The sequence below is a fragment of the Candoia aspera genome, chromosome 1, assembly GCF_035149785.1.
Source record: "Candoia aspera isolate rCanAsp1 chromosome 1, rCanAsp1.hap2, whole genome shotgun sequence".
Taxonomy (NCBI): Eukaryota; Metazoa; Chordata; class Lepidosauria; order Squamata; family Boidae; genus Candoia; species Candoia aspera.
The window spans coordinates 153,387,556-153,411,874 of NC_086153.1; the positions used below are offsets into that span (position 1 = coordinate 153,387,556).

General features: G+C 45.3%; 1 protein-coding gene across 1 annotated transcript in view; it reads right to left on the reverse strand.

Annotated features, from left to right (window-relative positions):
* PAK5 (p21 (RAC1) activated kinase 5) overlaps nucleotides 1–24,319 on the reverse strand; it is a 139,656-nt gene that overhangs the window by 20,080 nt on the left and 95,257 nt on the right. The window contains exon 5 of the mRNA XM_063300360.1: nucleotides 19,564–20,349. Coding sequence (XP_063156430.1) covers nucleotides 19,564–20,349 — 786 coding nt within the window. The remainder of the gene's footprint in view (nucleotides 1–19,563; nucleotides 20,350–24,319) is intronic.

Below are 24,319 nucleotides of genomic sequence, written 5' to 3' on the forward strand. Positions count from 1 at the left end.
CAGAGGATTTTAAAGATTAATATACAATTGAGACCAGAGGTCTTCCTTTTGGGATTGTTGGACAAACAGGTGGAAAAAGGTTATGGAACTCTGTTTTTGTACATGATAACTGCAGCAAGATTATTGTATGAAAAAGACGGAAAGATTCCGCATTAGCCACAGTGGAGGAATGGTTGGTGAAGATGATGGAACTTGCTGAGATAGCTAAATTAACTTCTTTGATCAGAGAAAAGGCAGTATCTACGTTTATTGCTGACTGGAAACCCCTTATTGACTTTTTGTGTGAAACAGGAAAAAATGAACTTACGATTTTATTTTTATTTATATTTATTTCAAATTTCGTCACCACCCATCTCCCTCAAAAGAGGGATTTGATGATTAGACAGGATAGATTATAGAAGAGATACGTTGTAACCATAGAGTAAGAGGTAAAATTATAATTGTACTTATAACTGCTGTAAAGAAGATTGAAAGCTACTTCTTTGTATCTTTTTTCTCTTTTCTATTTCTATTTCTTTCTTTTTCTTACTTTATATTAGTTTGTATTAGTTTTTATCTTCCTTTTAAAAAATCTTTAGGAAAAAGTATATATATATACATATACAGTAAATATATGTATATACCGTATATGAAGGACTTCTGTGTGACAATTCCTATACAAAAGAAGCACCTATTTCTGGGGGAGAGGACTAGTTGCTGGTCCTGATCTCCAAGTTGGGGCTTTAAAAGAACAGACTTTCTTGTTGCTCAAAATAGAAAGTCCATGGAGGACAGCGCCCAAAGACCGGAGAGGAGGAGACATGTTGTACTGACTTGAAATGGCCAATAGCAGCTCTGCTTATCCCAAGAGGTCACCAGGCTGGGTAATTGGCAGAATGGTTGATGAAGTATGATACTTTCTGTGGGAAAATTGGTCAATCGGTAGAGGACACTGGCCAGAACAAAAGGGGGAAAAACATTACTTTAGAACTGGAACAGCCAAGGACAACTCAAGTCTGTCCCTGGTGTGGGTCAGGCGTCATGGCCCAGTAGAAAGGCAGGCAGAGCAGAGGTTCTGTTAGGTTATTGCCAAGCAACGGAGGAAACATTCTGATGAGTGGCAGTTGGCTGCAGCCTATATAAGCGGCTTGGCTACCCCTGTTCTCTTGGCTGGAAACAACGTCTAGCTCAGGTGCGATCCCTCTGCAGGAAATTCTTGAAACCTTAGACCTGGCTCTTGAACCTTGGACCAACTTTAGATTTTGCAGGCAAGCCTTGGTTTTGTTTGGTGTTCCTGAGTACATTGCTAACTCTGTTACCGGAAAATAAAACTGAGAATCTTCCAAGAAACCATGTGTATGCACAAGGCTGAAACCTGAAGTAGGTCAGTTTGTTTCCAGCCAAGAGAACAGAGGCAGCCGAGCCTCTTATATAGGCTGCAGCCAACTGTCACCAAGTGGAATGTTTACTCTGTTGCTTGGCAAATAACCCAATAGAACCTCTATTCTGCTCTCCCAAAGCATCATCGTCATCAGGCTGCTGACTCCTTCACCACTTCTGCATCCCCTTGCTGAAGAGGTGGATAAATCTGGACAGGTCAAGATTTGCTGGAAAAGATGATCCTGCACATACCTGGAAACCAAGCCTGATTCTAGAGCTTTATAGGTGATAAATAGCACTTTGAATTGAACCTGGAAGCAAATTGCCAGCCAGGCCAATGACCACAACTTTGGGGTAACACTACTAAACCTTCTACCATTGGTTAGCAGGTAGGCCACCACATTTTGGAACACTGGTAACTTCAGAGTCAGCCTGGTGTAGAGTGTTGTAGTGGTCTTTCTGTACAGTGATGAGGGCCTGGGTTATGATCACCAGGGCCCCTGGTCCAAAAAGGTCTACAACTGGTGTACAGACCAGTGCTAGGCCATGGTCTCAGGGCCCTGGCCAATATCTGCTATTGTAACAGGAGCCACTAGTACAGTACTGTCACAAGGATAGCTGGTTATGTAGCTACAAATCAGGTCTCTTCTTTTCTTCTTCACTGTTAAAGGATGACTTTGGGCCAATCATTCTCTCTCAGCCCAACCCTCCTCACACCTCACAAGGTTGATGTGGGGAAAAGAGGAAGGGGGAGCATTATATATGCTTCCTTCAGTTGTGTGAAAATAAAGGCAGGTAATAATAATATTAATAATACACTTGATCTTAGCCAAAAAGGATGCAGTTCCAAAACATCTGGAGCAACACCATCGGCAGTGACAAAATCACCATCAGTCAATTGCAAAAGGCAGCTTTACTTGGAACAGCTTACATCCTGCTACGATACCTTTAACACCATCAAATAACAACATCTGCCTATCCCAAGTCCTTGGGAAGGACTTGGTAGGTCGACAGAAATGCCAAATCCAATTTAAACATTTGGCTGTGCAATCAACCAAAATAATACTAATACAGGTAGTCCTCAGATTATGACCATTTGTTCAGCAACTGTTCAAAGTTACGACAGCGCTGAACAAGTGGCACTTATGACCGATCCTCTGAGTTCTGGCCATCACAGTGTCCCTGTGGTCATGTGATTGCAATCAGGGTGCTTGGTGCCTGGCTTGCAGTTATGTTGCAGCCAGCTGCGGTCACATGATTGCGATTTTCGACATTCCATGCCAGCTTCCAAAGTCCACGGGGAAGCTAGCAGAAGTCAGAGGTCGCAGTCACATGAGGTCCTCACTTAACGGTGGTAACTGGGACTGCCAGAATTGCCACTGCTAAGTGACATGCTCACGTGATGTTGTGCTTTACGACCACATCGCTTAGTGATGGAAATTTTGGTCATGGTTGAAGCAGAGCAGCAGTTGCCATGGCTGAGACAGCCTGAGGACAAATTAAGACAAGGCTCTATGCAATGTGTATCTCTAATATACACCCTGCTTTCTTCCATGTGAGGTCACATGGATGTCAGTTTTTTGCTAAGGGGACGGGAGAGAGGATTTTGTATTACCTCTCTTGATAGGCTGGGGTGTGAGGTAACCAAACATTTCGGTGTGGTAGTGGTTGTTCTTCTAAGCATTTGTCCACTTGTTTTTGCACCATGGTTACCTAGGTCTGACAGCAAAGCTATCCATTCATGATGCCACAAAGGGCTTTGTTTATCAGCCGGCTTGATGCAGAGCCTGATGCTGATCAGGACTGAGAAGGGGTGACTTCCCCAAGGTCGTCCAGCTGGCTTCTGTGTCTGGGAGGACCAGAACCTGTCTTGCCCTGCTTCTAGTCCAGCACCTTAACTACTGCGCCACACCGGCTCTCTTAGCCAAATAGTTTGAATGAAAATCCATCCTTGTCAGGAATAATAACTGTCCTTAACAGTCTAGGATAGAGCTTCATTTGTAAGTTGACTTCTAGACCTTGAGTTCTCCTTGAATTTCCATGACCCTTATTGTAACTTTGGAGGTGGGGATGGGATTAAGAAGAGTTATGAGAAAACCTGATAGGATCATGTGGAAAGCACAATGAGCACAAAAAGGAACAAATTACCATGCGTTGTATTTTTGTGTGCTTGTGTGTGTGTGCCTTCAAGTCAGTATTGACTCTTGGCAATTGCCTGGACTAGTCCCTGCAGTTTTCTTTCTATAGTATACTAATATGTACGGTATAGTTAATTAATCAAATATTTGATTAACCCTTGCTCATTATTTGATCAACCACTGGGGCTGATGACAAAACCAGTGGGATCCGACTTCAGTAGCATTCAAAGAGAATTGAACAAATGTATGGAAGACAGATCTACTAATGGATCTTACTCCTTATGGTGGTAGAAAAACTCAGACTCGGTGGCAGTGTGTTACTTAATGCTAGTTGTTTGCAGACAACAGCTAGGGTTTAGTATTAGCTAACTACTATGGAAAGAGGATGGTGAACCACATGGCTCTTTGGTCTGATGCAGAAAGGCTATATATTCTTGATAACAGGAGCCAGAGGAGACTGAATCTGCAATACTCCACTGAAATCAGTACAATATAATATGTCCTTTTAATTTGAATGTTAGTGAATTATATTGATGAATTTCTTTACTCTGGGAGAGCCTGAATTATATTTTTAACAATTGATTTACAGCTTAATAAACTTTACTTAGTTTCACAAATACACTTTCCCATAGACCTATACATTTGCTTATACTGAGTTTGACTACTGATCCATTTAGTTCCACCTTGTCCATTTTGATTATAACTGATTTTTCAGTGTCTAAACCAGTCCTGCTCTCAGGGACCTTTGAAGTGAAGAGTACCAAAGAAGCGGCTTTGACATGGACCCAGGATTCTCCAAAAGCCACTTTTCCTGGAGTTTCACAATATTTTTAAATTTAGGGACCTGAGTTGATTGCACTAGAATTGAGAAATAAGTAAAGGGCTTAAAATCTGGTGCAAAGTTGCAAGAGGTCACCCCGAGAAGTAAGGAGGATGGAAATGAGCTCTGATTCATACACCTGTAACCGGAAGAAGCCAAAAGCAGAAGAAATAGGACCTCGGAGACATGAAGGAAAAGGGAGGTCGGGATAGCTGTTCCTGATAGACAGCTTGGAATCAGCAAAGCAAATTGTCATTAGGGACCTCCAGCAAGGGAGGGGATCTATCTGAAAGAATAGAGAGGGAAGAAATGAAGGTAATATGTGAATAATATCAGGAAATATGTGAAAAACTGCGAGAAGAGCAGATGTTTACTCTAGAGCTCTATGGTAAGGAAAAAGAAAAGGAAAAGCTTAGCCTAGAAAGGGCAGCATAAAGAGAGAGAGCAAATAAGAGACAAAGCTTTAAAGTGAGACAGAAAGACTACTTATGAGTACCGTAAAAAGAAGTAAAAGGAAGAAAACACAAGGCTTTCCCCCCTGCAACTAACAGGGTCAGGGTTAGCTTGCGGAATGCAAAGGATTCAGGAGTATCATTTGGCCGCTTGGCCAACGTGAAGAAAGGGAGAGTCTAGCAAGCATCAGCAATGAGGGCAATTGCCCAATCAATGTGGCCGGAGAGGATCAACGCTTGAAGAGTCAGAAGGAGAAGCAGACTGTATTCAGATAAGCTAGGCAGGAGGAGGTCCAACAGAAGGAGGGATTAAGCATCCAGAAAGTGAATGAAACTGCCACGTGAGACTTTTGCAGAGAGTACAGTTTTTGCAAGGAAGTGGGGAGAGCTGATCTGTTTACTTATATCCTGTGCTTTTGAATGCTGTACAGTACTTTTAAGGGGGCTGTTGTGGGTGAACTGCTATCTCTGAGCAGGCCTGTCTGTCCAGCCCAAGGAGATTCATCTCATGGAGGTCAATAGCTCGGCTATTCTTGTACCTGCATGATACTGTCTATGTATCAGGATTGGTGTTGTTTTCCTAATGCAAATGGTAAAGTTGATTTTGTTTAGAATGATAGGCTAAATATTTTTTCTTGTGGATGACCAGGAGGGAGCCTTATGCCCTTTATAGCAGCCCTCCACCTCCACCCCAGAGATCTGGCAGCAGGCTTTGTTTAAAGTGAAAGGCATAGGAACCGGAGGGCTTCTGCTTGGAAGACCTCTGAGAGAGCCATGTCCTCAAACCCAGAACAGTTTTTGGGTTACAATAAGAGCTATATTTATTTACAGATGGTTTTTTAAATCTTTAATTGGTCAATAACATTACTAGCATAATCACATAACATGATATACCTCAGTGTTTCTCAACCTTGGCTACTTTAAGAGACGTGGACTTCAACTTCCAGAATTCCCCAGCCAGCATAGGGAATTCTGAGAGTCGAAGTCCACATCTCTTAAAGTTGCCACAGTTGAGAAACATTGATATAACTTGATAAACATACAGTAGACTGCCATAAAAATCATTGAGGTTAATCACAACCGACAATTCTTACTGATCCAATGGGTCAGCATTACATATAACTAACCCTGGAATTAATTCATATATCCCTGATGACAGTAAGATTGCATAGCTATGGAAAATTTACAATATGGGAATAGAAAGTAGAAGCTCACCTTCTCCGGTTTTACACAGCAGCATTATTTCAGAAAGATATAAAATAGGATGCTGACATTTCCTAAATGATCTTCTAAAATGATTATCCAGTTAACTTCAGAGTCCCCAAATTGATTCTTTTTAATGTACATCAGAATCAGTCTTGGGAGAAAAAATATGGGCCATACTCTTCAAAGAAGCATCGCAGCAATATTTACAGTTTTAATCCAACTTGCTTTTGAATGTTCAGAATTCAGAAAATAGCAGTCTTTGTATCTCTTTTCCCTTTTTAACAAAAGTCTTGCCTCACTTTTAATCTGCTAATGCTTGACATTCTCAAATATGTACCTATGTAGATGAATGATTCAAAAAAGAAAGAGAAGGGAACAAAGAATACTAAGTCTTTCCTGAAAAGAGTAATTTTCAGCATTGTTCAAAGCACGAGCGCTTGTAACATCTCCAAGGTGGGTGGGGGTTTAGAAACAGACTCATGATGTAGCACATTTACAAATAATTATAGCAGTGAATTTATTTAATCAATCAATTTCAGTGGTAAAGCACGGGGTGGACAAAGCAGAAACTCTATCCAGTGCTTAGTTTCTAGTTTCACTGCTGGCTGCCAGCCAGAAGTTCTCTGATCCATGTTAGTTAAATGCACATTAATCTGAATTTGGCAGTGTAATCAAGGACCCAACTGAACTGTGAAATTGAATTCTGCAGTGGAACTTCATTTGACCATTTTATGCTAAGGCTGTAGGGAGGAGTGATGGGGGAAGCCTGCTGCAGCATCAATTTATCTCCATGGGTTGCTGCACAGCGAGGGAGTAACTGCGTTCTACTCAGCGCAGGAAGAAAGATGCACAGCAGAGAATCAGATCTGTTTAGCCACCTCTGGAGATTCCTTCGCTTGCCCTTCTTTTAATCTCTTGGGAGGCTTTGATGGGAAAAAGGTTTCCCTGGTTCTCAGAAGCTGTTCTGAAGCCTAAAACCAATGGGTTTGTTGTTTGGTTTATTTTAAGGACCGCTCATTCATTAGTTCCAAAAAATGCCAATTATCCACTAACTATATCTTGGAGCAGCAAATTCCTGAGACATAAGTAAGTTGGGAATGGACAACACATGCATAAAATAATTATAACTGTATGTGAAATCAACCTTCTAGGAAGAGCTCAGAATATTTCATGACAGGATAACCATATTAATACAGAGAGTCTAGACTGGCCAAGGATTTTATCTGGACTATAAGAAATGAAGCTGATGGCTAGCGACAATGAAGTTTGATGGCTGCTCTGCTGACACCCCTTTAGAACCATATTCCAACTCTACACTTCCAAGCGGCACAGTTACTTGGTTCCATAAACAGAAATGCTGACGGTATCTTTTCGATTCCATATTCTGTTGCCAGCACTGAAAAGCACTACATTGAAAACAAAGCAATGTCAAACCCAGACTGCTTATTTATTTATTTATTTTCTATCCTGCCTTTATTATTTTCATAAATAACTCAAGGCGTGGAACATACCTAACATTCCTTCCTCCTCCTCTTTTCCCCACAACAACAACCCTGTGAGGTGGGTTGGGCTGTCATGAGTAAGGATGGCGAGCAGGGGACTCCCACCCAGACTGTCAAGCGCATGCGTAGCACTGAGGAACTGTTCAGCCATTCAAAGAGACACAGATCGGGACCGCCTTAACCTTTGGGGTTTATATGGCTGGGTTTTTCCCACGCTTCCTCAGTTTGTTAGGATTCTTGTTAAGTACTAGTAATATATATTAGAGACCAAGTCATTGTCTCAGTGTGTTTCCTGGTAGTTAGGACATGGGCTGAGAGAGGGACTGGCCCACGGTTACCCAGCCAGCTTTCATGCCTAAGGTGGGACTAGAACTCACAGCCTCCTGATTTCTAGCCCGTTGCCTTAACCACTAGACCAAACTGGCTCTCAGTTATACGGTATCGTTCTGCTCTGGGATGGAGGGAAATATGACAATACAATATTTTTCAACAAAGCTCCCAGTCTGGGGCATCATCAACAAATATCACTTAGGCATTACTTTCCAAACTACTCTCTGTGACCCTAACTGGAAATCTGGAAGCTACAAAAGGAAGGAAACAAATTCCTGAACCTGCATTGCATTGTCCTGACCAAGCATGATGTAAAAACTCTGGGGCCAATTAAATATATTGCACATCAGGACGCTACAACTTCGGTTGCTTCAATAACTGTACGAAGATGGGAATGTGGGAGAGGGGAGCTTATCAGGAGGCAGTGTTATATTTATCCCAACTTCCCCCTACCCATGCTTTGGCTTCTACAAGATTGCTGTGTCACCTGTCTTCGGACCAAACCTTCAGATGCTCGTACAGTATTTTTCTTTTGCAATGATTAAAAAAAACGTGGAAAAGATAAAGCAGTTGCCTGCTTTTCTGCAGCCTTGCTACTGAAATTATACGCAGCTCTGTATCTTCTTCAAATAAGCTTTTTTTGAATTAATGGCTACGCAGTTTGAAAAATCTATAATATGGAGAAGAGACGGGATTATGCTTCCCCTGCCTCCACTGTAACAGTTTTAACTCTTGGATCATGAAATGGACTGATCAGGTCAACTCCTCTGCACGTTAGTGATCTGAAATGTAGTTTAATAAATATCAGGATTTTTTTTTTTGCATGAAAGACTGCAAGAGAAAATAAAAAGCTGTTGTTAAAATACTCTCATTCATACATTTTACACATATGCTATTTTCTGCAATGTGTGCAACACACTGTTAGTGAGAAAACTATAAACAACTTAACCGGGTCCAAGCACAGATATCTGTAACATTGCAAAGTCAATAACATGCACTATATTTATTGAATTTATATCACATTGAGAGACATGAGACTGTGACGAATAGAAATCAATCAATCAAACAAATAAAATTATATGCTTTTCTGAAGTGTAAAATATAAATAGAGATTAGTGAAACCACCCTAAAGAAATTCTTTAAAGATAAGAAAAGTGAAAAAGAATCTCAAGTCCAGGTCAATGAAGCAGATTAAATTCTGACAAGACATCCATCAAAGTCACAGCAGTGAGACAGAACACGCTGCTGCAGAAACAGCTGTAATGCTTGTGTTAAAGACGCTCAAATGCAACTGCTATTCTCTTTGCACAAAGGCTTTCTCAGCTGCAATTCTACATAAGTTTGCCTCAGAGTAAGTCTCACAGAATTCAGCAACACTTGTGAGTAAAGATGCACAGATTGGCCCTGTTTAGTTGCTAAGCAGTGGCCGTTTCCCTGGTGCTTGAATAATTTTTCTTTTGGGTAGGTTTGGGGAAAGGATAGGAAAGCAGCAAGAAAACCAACACATTAGGAGACCTCAAAGGAATTAGATGTGGGAGATGAACGTGAACCTGGAAGATCCTAACGCAAATGAAGGCACTGATCCAGAAATTTAGCCAGTATAGGTTACATTTCCTTGACACTGAACTGAAAAATAGACAATGGATGTCAACTCCACTCAGAGCTGACTTGTTCAGTTAAATAAAGTTAAGTGCCATTTTACTGCTGCATAGTGGGTTCACACAGCTTCCTCTGTGGCTTGAAAGAAAGGAAGACACATGTTCTTTGTGGCTTGCGGTTCTGCCTATGATGAAATGTGGCTAGGTCCCCATACTTCACTGCAGGCTCTGCTGAAACATGAACATAGAACAGCTCAAAGAAACTAAAACTCCACACAAAGCATGACAAAGATCTGGGATTCGCTGCCCTCTGATATGGGACTAGCTGTTGGCTTAGCTTTAAAAAGGGATTAGTCAAATACCTCAAGGAAGAATTTGTCTGATGCTATCAAGAGCTATTAGCTGTGGCAGCCAGATACATGGGCTAATGGGTTTTGACTAGGAAGTACTTCTTCAAATTCCAATTGAGTAAATTTGCTAGCTTTGCGCTCTGATCATGCATCTACTATAAGTATCAGACCAGCCATGTTGGAAACAGGTTGGTAATTGTATCATAGTTGCACCACCTAAGACTGCAGGCCATAGATGGGCATTGATCAAATACTGTGGTGCAATTCCACAGAGCCCCTCAAAATGTTTCCACCAAACAAATTTTTCGTGAGATGGAAGGGAGAATTATTAGGCATACAAGGGTAGGGAGCGGGGGTTAACCAACTGTATTTAATTTTGGAGTGTAGGTCCTGGCACACCATTCACAGAGCAAATGTAGCCCTTGACTTGAAAACAGTTGCCCAGTTCTAGACTACATGGATTTTTGCTCTGAAGGATGGGGTTCCTTTCATGATTTTTTGGGGTGGCATCAGCTCACAATGCCCTAGATTAACTGAATCAGATAAATCAACTCTTGCTCTGGAATGATTCCACTGAGTTCAATAGTGTTAACTCAAATGACATGAGTTAATGACATGAAAAGCTTCTGCCATAGTCCTAACTATCTGGCTTACAGGGATCAAATGATAATTATATGACCAGGTACAGCAATCATCAGCAGCAACCATATGGTTGTGTTAGGATGTAAGTATTGTGTGTGTCTGAACATTTAGTCTGTCACATTGTCTACACCTGTTCCAATTTTTGGTGAGAATTATTTAGTTTCAAAGTAGGAAACTCTCCATATGAAGGTGATGATGATGACCCATTGGAAAATGTAGGCTTGACTTTATTGATGAGGGTGTAGAATTGTTGAATCTTTTTGAAAGGTGAAATCCAAAACCAGTAAGACAAGCAAAACTTAACTAATGAACTGAAGAAGTATGGGACTTGTCTGCTGTTCAATAGCACACAAAATATCACCGGTTTAATTTCATTTCAACCTTCATTCATGGTACATTCCTGCACACGTTTTTGTGTCTGGGTAAAAGCCTCATCAAAGACTGTTACAATTGTCAGACAAGACTGAATCAGAAGCAGTTACTTTATAAAACAAACCAAACCCACGGAGAGGCAAACCAGCCGACTCACTTCCCAATCGAGGAAGCCGACCAGCAGATGGGAACGCCTGAACCCCACCGGCGACTCAACCTTGCGGAAGCGCCGTCAGGTCCGACCACAGCTGCGGCGCGGATCTCGGACCGAGAAACACAAGCCAGACTCGCGGCCATGGAGGCCCAACTAAGGGACCTCAGGACCATGCTGCAGTCGCTGATGTCCTCCCTGCCTCACAACCACGTCCCCGTGCAGGTACACACCCCACTCCAAACCCCGAACGGGTCTTCGCACCCCCATAGGCCAAATGCTAACCAGCAAGCGTCCCAGGTGGACGAAGCCATGGGTCGGGAAGCGAGAAGAGGGGACTCACCGAACGCCCGGGCCCCAAAGGACTTCCCCATTTTCTTCGACGGGAACCCCGCAAAACTGTCGTTTTTCATCACAAACGCCAGGGAGTTCATGGGGCGGCACGGACACTCTTTTAACTCAGAAGCGGACAAGATCGCAGCCGTGGCGATCAAACTACAAGACAGGGCGGCGGACTGGTACGTCCAAATGTACGAGTCCAACTCCCCCGCCCTCTCCGACTTCCACGCCTTCATCACTGCGATGAAGCACTACTTTGAGGACCTGCTAGCCAAGGAAAGGGTTAAAAGTGCGCTCCAAGGCCTCAAACAGGGCGCACGAACTGTCCCGGACTACGCCCTCGAATTTAAAGCCCTCGCAGGGAGGATCAACGACTGGTCCGAGACCACCCTGCTAGAAATGTTCAAAAGGGGCCTCAACTGCGAGGTACTCCAATGGGCACTCTACCGGGACAACCCGGAGACTCTGCAAGGCTGGATCCACCTCGCGGGGAGAGCGGAACACGCGCACCGCACTTTCCTAATGGCGACGACGGAGGACAAAGGAAACACCAGCCCAAAGGTACCCGCGCCACACTTGGGGCCGGCCGGTCCCACGTATCAAAAGAAGTTTACTCGCGGGCCCTGCGGGAAGTGCGGAAAAATGGGGCACAAAACGGCAGATTGCTTCTCCAACCGAACACTAACTAGCGCTCCCAAACCCGCACTGAAACCAACGCTCAAACCACCCAACCCTCCGCCGCCCCCCCACCGCCGGATGACCGGAGCCACAGCGACACCGGACGAAGGCTGGGACGCTTACTTTGGGGGGGAAGACGCCGAAGGCCCAGACCAGCCGGCGGGAAACGCTCCCCGCCTGCCTTAAAATGCGCCGCGAGGCAGGTGGTGGGACAGGGGCGCGAAACACATAGACAGAGCGACGAAAGCCCCGTAATAATGGGGGCAATCAGGCTCTCTGTGGGCAACAGAGCCACCACGGCCGCGGCACTAGTGGACTCGGGGTGCTCCAAGAACCTGATCCACCCCGACATAGTCGCCAAGCTCAACCTACCTTGCCTCCCCCTCCCCACGCCGCTGGCATTCCACCAGCTGGACGGCTCGACAGCGGGAGGGAAACCAGCCACAATGCAGACCGAGCCGGTCACCCTCCAAATGGGCACCAACACCGAACGAACATTGCTTGTGGTAACCCACATAGGGCGGCCCATCGTAGTCTTGGGAATACCATGGCTCGCAACTAACAACCCACGCATTAACTGGAAGACCCGCACCTTCCAATTTGATGACGGCGCGTACCGGGCTCCAGTTCCGGCGGGCAGGATCAACCCCACAGTGGGACGGGCAGAGGCGGCGGCCCAGGACAACATAGCTACCCCAGAAGACCTACCTGAGCAATACGCTGACTTCTCAGAGGTCTTCGGAGAAGCGGAGGCAGATCAACTACCCCCCCACCGGAAGACGGACTGTAGGATTGACCTGCTTCCCGATGTCCCCTTACCCAGGCCGAAGATTTACTCGATGACCCCGAAGGAGATGACAACCCTCCGGGAATTCATCGATAAAAACCTGGAAAGGGGTTTCATAGAGCCGGCATGCTCACCGGTCGGAGCGCCCGTCTTATTCCGGGAGAAAAAAGACGACACCCTACGGCTCTGCACCGACTACCGGGGCCTCAACGCAGCGTCCCTATCCAATAAATACCCCCTACCCTCGTGAAAGACATGCTCGCCCACCTATCCACGGGTAGAGTATTCTCCAAGCTGGACCTTCGCGAGGCGTACTACCGAATCCGAATCAGGGAGGGGGACGAATGGAAAACTGCGTTCAACTGCCCCCTAGGCGCCTTTCAGTACAAAGTGCTGCCATTCGGACTAGCAGGGGCCCCGGGAGTGTTCATGCAGCTCATCAATGAGGTACTGCATGAACACCTGTTCAAAGGAGTCCTGGTCTACATAGATGACGTCCTCATCTACACCCAGACGCACGAGGAACACGTAACCCTAGTCAGACAAGTCCTCGAGAAGCTAAAAAGGGCAAAACTCTATGCCAAACCCTCAAAGTGCGAATTCCATAAAGCACGCCTAGACTACCTGGGGTACCGAATCTCCGGGGAAGGCATAGAAATGGACCCTGCAAAAGTTGAGGCGGTGGTGAACTGGGAACGCCCACGTAACGGCGCCAACTCCAAAGCTTCCTCGGCTTCGCGAATTTCTACAGGTCATTCGCATGGGGGTTCGCGGAGATAGCCCTCTCCCTAACAGACCTCCTCAAAACTAAAGGAGTGGGGGACACACGGCACGCCAAGAACCCAGGGACAGTACTAAATTGGACTCCCGTGTGTCAAACCGCATTCAACAGGCTGAAAGCGCTGTTCACCACGGAGCCAATCCTCGCGCACCCGGACCCAGAACGGCCGTTCGTGGTCCAAGCCGACGCCTCAGACTTCTCCCTGGGGGCCATACTCCTCCAAAAGGACCCCACAGGAATCCTGAAGCCATGCGCCTACCTGTCGAGGAAATTCTCGGAGACGGAAAGGCGCTGGCACGTGTGGGAGAAGGAAGCCTTCACAGTAAAATCGGCGCTAGAAACATGGAGGCATCTACTGGAAGGAGCCACCCAACAATTCGAGGTCTGGACAGACCACCGGAACCTCGAGGCCCTCCGGACACCCAGACGCCTCAGCCCGAAACAGGTCAGATGGGCCCAATTCTTCAGCCGCTTTAACTTTCAACTGAAGTTCATGCCGGGCAAAAAGAACTTCCTGGCTGACGCCCTCTCCCGACTGCCCCAAGACGAAGAGCCCGTCCCAGATATGATCGGGACGGTCCTATCCGCCTCCCAGCTGGGGATGGCTGTGACCACCCGGAGCGGCGCTCAGAAGCAGCTCAACCCCACGTCGCAACCGACGGCAGGGCAACCAGCGACCAGACGGTGCCACCCGCGACTGCCAGGAGGTATACGCGCAGACCTCACCGCCGCCCTCAAAACCGACCCCTGGCTACTAGCAAACCCCGACAAGGTGACGATGGCGCAGGACCTAGCATGGGGGGAAGGCAGAATATATGTCCCGGACTCGCAACGCCAGGCGATCTTGCGCAGATCACACAACATCAAGCAAGCGGGACACTTCGGGTTCCTAAAGACCCTGCATCTAACACAATGACAATTCTGGTGGCCCGCGCTGAGACGGGACGTGAGGGCCTATGTAACGTCCTGCCCGACATGCGCCATGGCCAAACGGGCACCAGGTAAGCCCCCGGGACTTCTACAAACGGTGGCGGAGCCCTCCCGCCCATGGGAGGAAATCTCCATGGATTTTATAGTAGACCTCCCACCCAGCCAGAAGAAAATGACCATTTGGGTGGTGAAGGACTACTTTTCGAAACAGGCCCACTTCATCCCCTGCTCATCGGTCCCGTCCGCCCAGCAACTGGCCAAACTCTTCCTTATACACGTGTACAGGTTACACGGATGTCCCGCACGTGTGGTGACCGACAGGGGCACACAATTCACCTCAAAATTCTGGCGGGCCTTCCTAAAACTGACTGGGACCCAACAGGCCCTATCCACGGCCTGGCATCCCCAGACGGACGGAGCCACAGAAATTCTCAATGCCACCCTGGAACAATTCATATGCTCATACACCAACTACCACCAAGACGACTGGGTCGAACTGCTTCCGTTCGCAGAAGTCGCATACAATAACGCCGTCCACACGAGCACGGGGAAAACCCCGTTCGAAGTAGTCTCTGGGCGCGACTTCGTACCCATACCGGAGCTACCGCAACCCCCGGGACCCCAAGTGGATGCTAGCGACTGGGGACGGAAGATAGCGGAATCGTGGCCAATAATCACGGCAGCGCTGAAGGAAGCACAGGCGGCCTACAAAGAACAGGCCGACAAGCACCGGCGCCAGCAACCAACGTTCCAGGCAGGGGATATGGTCTACCTATCCACCAAATTCCTGAAATCACCTCAACCCTCGAAGAAACTGAGGCCTAAGTATATCGGGCCGCTTCGAGTGACACAGATAGTGAACCCGGTGGCAGTACGCCTGGACCTGCCGCACAACCTAAGGAGACTCCACCCGGTATTTCACACCAGCCTCCTGAAACCTGCAACCACCTCTCGATGGCACCCAAGCACGCCGCGGCCCTCCCCAGTGATGATCGACGGCCAACAACACTTTGAAGTAAGAGACATACTCGACTCTCGCCGTCAACGGGGAACACTACACTACCTGGTGAGGTGAAAACACTTCCCCCACCCAGAATGGGTGGTGGCGCAACACGTCAAGGCGCCAGACCTGACCCGGGCATTCCACAGGACGTACCCCGACAAGCCTAAGGGGCGCCAAGCCGAACCGGCCTCTTGAACGCCCTTCCCCCCTCGGGCCTCCCCCCCCACCCGCCGCGCCCCCAGGGGAAAGGGCCCCCCCAAGCCTGCGACTTGAGTAGACCTCCTCCCCCCCGGGACTCACCCTCCCCCCGCCCCGGGCCCACTAGGGAGGGACGATTGGTCACAAGTGCATCGCCAGGGGGCAAACGCCCAGGATGCACACATGACAAATCTGAACGCACAATACAAAAAGATAAGGTTCCTACCTGGAGCTGATAAGCACCCGACCAGCCACGCCTCTACCCACGATGAACTGAGCACAAACAAGCAGGGTGTGGTCGGGGCATGCGCACTCCCAGGGTGTGGTCGAGGCATGCGCACTCGACACCCCCCCCAAGATGGACACGAGGTAGAGGGCGGAACAGGGGGAGGGGCGAAAACACTCTGGTGGGAAATTCAAAAAAAAATAAAAATTTGACAGCTCTCCCCGGGAAAACCGGAATGCCGGGGGGGGGCACTATTCGAACGGGGGGCAGTATGTCATGAGTGCCGTTGAGCTGAAGGCATCAGCACAACAGCACACATGACAATACCTAGGAAGCAGAGGAAGGGATTTAAGATAAGCAAAGCACGCACAACAACAGACACAGACCCCAAGGAGAAGGGAATGACCCCGGCCGGATGACCCAGCCATCAAGACACAAAAGAGGAAGAAGGAAAGACAAAGACAGGGCGGATCACAAGGCTCACCTGAAGCTGTCAGCAAAGCGCAACGGAGATCACCCAGCTGACAGCAATCACCGGCCGGAGAAAGAAACCGATTATGGGCGAAGCCCGGGGCACCAGCAGGGGCCCTGCGACCCTTCACCTACCGGCACGGAAGCATGCAGGACAAAGGGGGGATGACGCAATCCAAAGTGGGGGGGGCGCTGACCGGCGCGGGCTATTTAAACCCTGCACCGGCGCGCTCCCTTCACTCTCAGCTTTTTTCTCGTTTAGCACTACGCTGTAATAAACCTGAACCTGCTCTTCCCTGAATCAGTGTCTGTGTTTCACTCAGCGGTAGGCAGCGCATGACAACGAACTTCTTATTGCACAATTTAGGATCAGACTAAAGAGATTAGGGAAGACCCACAGATCAGCTAGATATGAGCTCACTAATATTCCTAAGGAATATGCAGTGGAGGTGAAGAGTAGATTTAAGGGACTGGACTTAGTAGATTAGATAGGGTCCTGGAAGAACTATGGACAGAAGTTCGCAACATTGTTCAGGAGGCAGCAACAAAATACATCCCAAAGAAAGAGAAAACCAAGAAGGCAAAATGGCTGTCTGCTGAGACACTAGAAGTAGCCCAAGAAAGAAGGAAAGCAAAAGGCAACAGTGATAGGGGGAGATATGCCCAATTAAATGCAAAATTCCAGAGGTTAGCCAGAAGAGATAAGGAATTATTTTTCAACAAGCAATGCATGGAAGTGGAAGAAGACAATAGAATAGGAAGGACAAGAGACCTCTTCCAGAAAATTAGAAACATTGGAGGTAAATTCCAGGCCAAAATGGGTATGATCAAAAACAAAGATGGCAAGGACCTAACAGAAGAAGAGGAGATCAAGAAAAGGTGGCAAGAATATATGGAAGACCTGTATAGGAAGGATAACAGTATTGGGAATAGCTTTGACGGTGTGGTCAGTGAGCTAGAGCCAGACATCCTGAAGAGTGAGGTTGAACGGGCCTTAAGAAGCATTGCTAATAACAAGGCAGCAGGAGACGACGGCATCCCAGCTGAACTGTTCAAAATCTTGCGAGATGATGCTGTAAAGGTAATACATGCTATGTGCCAGCAAATTTGGAAAACACAAGAATGGCCATCAGATTGGAAAAATCAACTTATATCCCCATACCAAAAAAGGGAAACACTAAAGTATGTTCAAACTATCGAACAGTGGCACTTATTTCACATGCCAGTAAGGTAATGCTCAAGATCCTGCAAGGTAGACTTCAGCAATTGATGGAGTGAGAATTGCCAGATATACAAGCTGGGTTTAGAAAAGGCAGAGACACTAGGGACCAAATTCCCAATATCCGCTGGATAATGGAAAAAGCCAGGGAGTTTCAGAAAAACATCTATTTCTGTTTTATTGACTATTCTAAAGCCTTTGACTGTGTGGACCATAACAAATTGTGGCAAGTTCTTAGTGGTATGGGGATACCGAGTCATCTTGTCTGCCTCCTGAGGAATCTGTACAACGACCAAGTAGCAACAGTAAGAACAGACCACGGAACAACGGACTGCTTTAAGATTGGGAAAGGTGTACAGCAGGGTTGTATAAACTCACCCTACCTATTCAACTTGTACGCAGAACAGATCATGCGATGTGCTGGGCTTGAGGAATCCAAGGCTGGAGTTAAAATCGCTGGAAGAAACATTAACAATCTCAGATATGCAGATGATACCACTTTGATGGCTGAAAGCGAAGTGGAACTGAGGAGCCTTATGATGAAGGTGGAAGAAGAAAGTGCAAAAGCTGGCCTGCAGCTAAACCTCAAAAAAAAAACAAGATTATGGCAATCACCTTGATTGATAACTGGCAAATAGAGGGAGAAAACATAGAGGCAGTGAAAGACTTGGTATTTCTAGGTGCAAAGATTACTGCAGATGCTGACTGCAGTCAGAAAATCAGAAGACGCTTAATCCTTGGGAGAAGAGCAATGACAAATCTCGATAAACTAGTTAAGAGCAGAGACATCACACTGACAACAAAGGTCCGCATAGTTAAAGCAATGGTGTTCCCCATAGTAACATATGGCTGCGAGAGCTGGACCATAAGGAAGGCTGAGAGAAGGAAGATCGATGCTTTTGAACTGTGGTGTTGGAGGAAAATTCTGAGAGTGCCTTGGACTGCAAGAAGATCAAACCAGTCCATCCTCCAGGAGATAAAGCCAGACTGCTCACTTGAGGGAATGATATTAAAGGCAAAACTGAAATACTTTGGCCACATAATGAGAAGACAGGACACCCTGGAGAAGATGCTGATGCTAGGGAGAGTGGAGGGCAAAAGGAAGAGGGGCCGACCAAGGGCAAGGTGGATGGATGACATTCTAGAGGTGACGGACTCGTCCCTGGGGGAGCTAGGGGTGTTGACGACCAATAGGAAGCTCTGGTGTGGGCTGGTCCATGAAGTCACAAAGAGTCGGAAGCAACTGAATGAATAAACAACAAAAGCTATGGCAGTTGGGTGCTTACTATAACATGGGGATGTTATAGGAATCAGATAGTTTTGTAATTGTAATTCCTCTGAATTATCTACCTTTCCGATTTTATCCCAATTATTTTCTGCCAAGAAAACAAATTTAAGAGAAGTGGCCACTCTGATTCAAGCCAGTTGAAGATTTCAGCTCTTTATGAAACATATATTATGATCTGCATGCTAAACCTGCATCCAAACATAAACTAAGATGCACAACTAAGCCTGCACCAATCTGAAAACAAGGTAGCTTAAAAAGTATTTACCCCTAATGTACACACCAAGGCATATATGACTGATACCAAAATACAAGGATATTTGAGGCAACCATGAAGCTATTAAGCCACGAGGCAGAAATATGAGGAAATTCCTGCAAATGGACTAGTTCCATACATTTCTATTGTCCATAATACAATCTTCAAATTAGATATTCCTACATACAGTAATACCAGTATTGATCTGGAAAGACCCTTGATTGACCTCTGCCATGTATTTGGAATAAGCAGGAAAGCTGCAGCCAAGATGATGATAAAACCACAATGACAAGGATTGAAAATGAGAAAGCCTTCATTCATGGTACATGTCTGCACGCCAATCCCTGTCACCTTTCTGGGGTATAAACCCTCCTTTAGAAGTGAGGCACTGACACATTACTAAAGGGCAACATAGTGTTTAAGTACTGAAATAATAGTAAGGTTGAAAATGTGGATCTATACAAATTTACCTTTGGAACGCCGGCTGCTGTTTCCGACAACCGAGGGTAGGTGTAGGAACTATATGAATACCCTTGCTGATTGGACTTAAAAGCACTTGCTCCATAGGGCATGATTGGCTCTTGGAGGCCGGACCCTGACCTTGACCTTTGCCTCATGGTTGGTTGAGGACTTGACTGGTTCACATAGGATGATTTTGGTCTTTTGTCATAATCATCCTTGGACCACTCGCTGTCACTGTATTCTAGTCTCTCTCTGGAGCATTGACTGTGAAGAGAACTTCTAGAGAGAGCATAATGAAAGGGCTCTTTGTAATCCAGAGAAGAGTGACTAGGTGCCCTCTGATATTCCAGCTTCAGGCCACCATACTCATTCAGCTTACTTTTTGTTTCCAAAGGAGCGTGGTAATCTGGTAGGAACCTAGAGATGTCAGACTTCAGGGGCTTGGCTTCAGAAAAATACATCTCACTGGATTTCAATTTTGCCACGTGTCCGTTTTGCTTTGCAGCACAGCTACCTTGGGAGTATCTGTCTGCTTCCTCCCCATGAAGGCGTTTGTCTCTGTATTTTTCGGCAAGGAAATCAGTCCCTGTTTCTGACTCACTGGAATACTGAGAATAGGTGATGAAGCCATTTTCTTGCTGGTGGATTTCTATATGGTTCGAGGATCTCAGGTGAGGCGTGGGAGGGCTCTCCTTCCGAAGTGAGTTGGAACGGGTCACAGAGATATTGTCAAATTCTTCCAGCAAGCCATTGATTGAAGCATCCTTGCAAGGTTTATTTCCTCTAACGATGGTCTGGGAACAGAAGATAGCTTTTGATTAAAGGCTGCCTTTGATTTAATGTCATAGTGATAAAACCATTCAGAGTCATTTCAGCAATTCCGCAAGGAACACAGGGACAGTCCACTACATCCTTTAATCAGATGGAAAATTTGGAGACAAAGATGTCATTTCCCCCCAAGGTGCATTATTGCATACTCTTGCTAACTCTATCCTCAAGAATAGACTCTTACAAGAAATTACCATTTGATATTAGCCTGAACCATTGCCAGAGAATCTAATGTTATTTGCCAGGATACTGATAGAGAAGAAATCATTTCCAGGTTGCGATTCACTTCTGCAGATTGTTCTGTGGAAAGGAGTAACAAAACAAATGGTATATTACTGGTACTTCATTCTTCCGTAAAAAGGTCACTGAAGGAACCATGTGTCACATGTGTGTTGAGAGAGAGAGAGAGAGAGGGAGAGGGAGGGGGGAGAGAGAGAGAGAGAGAGCGGCACAAAGACCACATGATTTATTTTTCTACTCTGTTCTGCTATCATAGTATCTCAAACTAGATTAAAACATGTTGTGACTTTCTCAGAAGATCAGAGTGTAGATAGCTTGGAGCTATAGGAAATTATCCTGGATTCAACATACAGTGTTTAAGGCAGGCACCAGGAATCCATGGTTTTCTAGATATTCTTGATTTCAACAACTATCTACCAGCCTGCATAGTCAAAGGTCAGGGACAATGGGATCAGGGGTATATGCATAATTTTTCATTTATTTTTTTCATATGATTAACCTATTGAACACTTAATGTATTTTTTAAAAAAATACGTGAAATTGGCAATTTCTTACTGAATTTCAGCAACATGATCTTGAGGTAGGGGCTCCAAGGGGATCTAGGTTGTGTAAAATGGCACATGGACTGCAGATTGCCTGCCCTGATGTAAGATGAGTGGCAGCTAATGCACAACACGTAATTTATTTTCATGCAGTCCACTTCCAGGCATAGCCTCTTAGACTTAATTACTACTGAGTTGAATGGGATCTATCCCATAGTAAGTGGCAATTAGGAGAGCAATCTCAAGGTCTTGAGAGAGGCACTCAAAGATTTTACCACATTTACAGTTTGAATAGTCCCCTTGACATCAATAGTGTAAATATCTTTCCCAGATAGATTCTGCCTGTCTAGCATGGATGGTCAGAAATCAAATGCTAAGGGACCCCACCTACCAGGAGCAGCACCTATGCGCAGCTCCTCTCTTATGGAACAGACTGCTTCCCAAAGCAAGAATGCACCCCCATGGTCTTCAGAAGTTGGTAAAAATCTGGCTTTTCCAGTAGGCCGTTTTTTTTGTGTGTGCGGGGGGGATGCCTCTGAATCAGTCTTGACTCCTGGAGACTGCCTGGACAAGTCTCTACAATTTTCTGGGCAACATTTTCTAGAAATGGTTTGCCATTGCCTTTTTCCTAGGGCTCAGAAAGAGTGATTGACCTGAAATCACCCAGCTGTGTGCCTTAGGCAGGACTAAAACAGAGTTTCCCTGTTTCTAGCCTGGTGCCTTAACCACTGCACCAAACTGGCTCTCCGTGTACACATGTTCCCATTAATATTTGTACATGGCTTTTAGTCCTAGTGGACTGAGGCAATAGATGAGTCACTTACATATATACACACATAAACAAACAAATAAACTGAAGTAAAATTATCAACTTTCTGCCTTCTTCTTTAGGCTATTTATTTCCTTAAAAAGTCTCTCTGTTGTGCCGTTGAATATTAATGATGATTGCCATGACTGTTACATAATACTGACAAAAATGAGTTACACTGTAACTCATATTAAAGATGAACTGAATTGCTGCTCTGGAGCAGATAACAGTGGAATAAGGATACAGAGAGAATTTAGTGGATATGGTCATCATGCAGTAATGATAGAAACTCTGCAGTCTTGAACTTCTCTAGGAAGGAGACTTTATGAAACTTGTCCTTGTACAAATACAATGCAAGGACTGGCACACACCTCAAATAAAGGAGCAGAAGCAACATCATTCAGATAGTGTGAACCTGGAAAAGCTCTTAAGATCTGGTATCTGTTCTTGTCTTATAGAGCCTATTAGATGTTGGTTCAGCCAGATCCTTTGCTATTCAGAGGAGTAATAAAACAAAATAGAACCTGTGTATTGTTTACATATCAACATGTGATTTGTAACCCATCTTAATAACTTTTGAGCATATCTGCTCAAAAAGTTGCTGTTTGAGCTTAATGGACCTTGCAACCAGTTGCACATGTGTAAGATCTCATTCAATCACTGAGGCTTAGGCCTCACAGTTGCCTGGGAATGAGACAATACTGAACTCTGGGTAACTTAGTTCTGAGTAAGCGGGTATGGAATGACATTGCTTAAAAGTGCTTAAAGGCCTTATTCCAGATTTAATCATATTCTGACTCACTTGGAATTAATTCAGTCATTGCAAAGGGTGAAGTTGGTGATTTGACATTGCATGCCATTAATTGGTTAGGTCCCATGCTCACCGGGGCATGCCCTGCCTTGGCTGTGGCTCAAGCCACTGTACAGTCGCTTGCCATCAGAGAAGAATCTCATATAACAGAATACAAACTATATAGCTTATTGCTTTAGAACAATCCATTATTTTATATCTCTTAGCCGCGACTAAGGGAATTCACAGTCTCTTATTCACGGTTATGGATGGGGGTATAGGATAAGTTTCTCAATTCGTTCAGTGCTTATGTGTCTCCTTTCTATACAGAATCAGAATGGCATTAAAAAACTTCAGGCATCATAGAATGCAACAATTCTGATCATATAACAGCAGCTTTTTAAGGTATATTTCATGCCCACCTCTCATGTGAGGTCATTGTTACTGTTTTCAGTAATTTATACTAAAATTGCATTTGGTTGGAGAACTGCAACATAACATTTGAAAAAGTGTGACTATTCAAGCATAAATGTGCTGGTTCAAAGAAATGAGAATTTGCTACATTAGATACAATGCGAACCGAACACTTCCTCTTCCATCCCTTGCTTTAAAAAGGTGGAACCTGCTACAAACCACTAGAGTATTTAAAGTTGTGGAGGGGAAGCCCAGCCAACAAAATATTTCCTAACAAAATGTACGTGCTTCTGATCAAACAAAAGCATGAGCCATTACTTAACAGTATTGTCAAAGAATATAGCGTAACTGTAAAAAACTAAAATAGTTTGGTGCTAGGGTGGCCATTTATGCACCAGTAGAAAAAGCACTCAACAATTCTGGTTACTTTAATAGTTGCATATGCTCATTGATTATAGGTGCATATTTAGAACTAGGTCATAGCAATACAATTCATCCACTTGTACTACAACAGACTGTGAATGGGTGATCTTCTGAAGCCTATTCAGTTTGTTCTCCAAAATTATTGGCTTGAAGCCCTTCCACTTGGTCCCTGACCTCTGGCTAGGTTTTGCTTAAGCAAAATACAATAAAGGGGGTCCTAAAGAGGAAGAACTGGTCTTCGCTGGTGATCTTCCAGTGTCTGGCTCAAACCATGAAGTCAGTCAGCACAGCCAAAGCCAAAACCCTGACCTCTCCACCTTTTGTACCAATTACTATCCACTATTTGGAATCCATGTCATTATTTTGTAAGGGTAAACTCTAAAACAATAGATCAAAGAGAAAGGTATAAGCATGCTTCAATTTGTCTTGGAAGCAGCCATCCAGTGACATGAATATGTTTCATTCCTCACTTGTCTCCCCTTAACTGGTCTGTTCTGGGTCACTCATATTTACCACAGCACGGAACAGCATGATTGACAATGAAGTGCCTCATAATTTAATGAGTGCCTGAAGCACCCAGAAGGCATCTGCCTTCCAAGTGCAAATGTGTGGCTCAGTTCCAAGTGCTGCTTTAATATTCTCTCTCTCCTCTGCGGCACAGCCTCACTTTTTCAGCCCATGCTTGGAGATCCCCTCTGGTTGTTTGAGCAAAGATCATC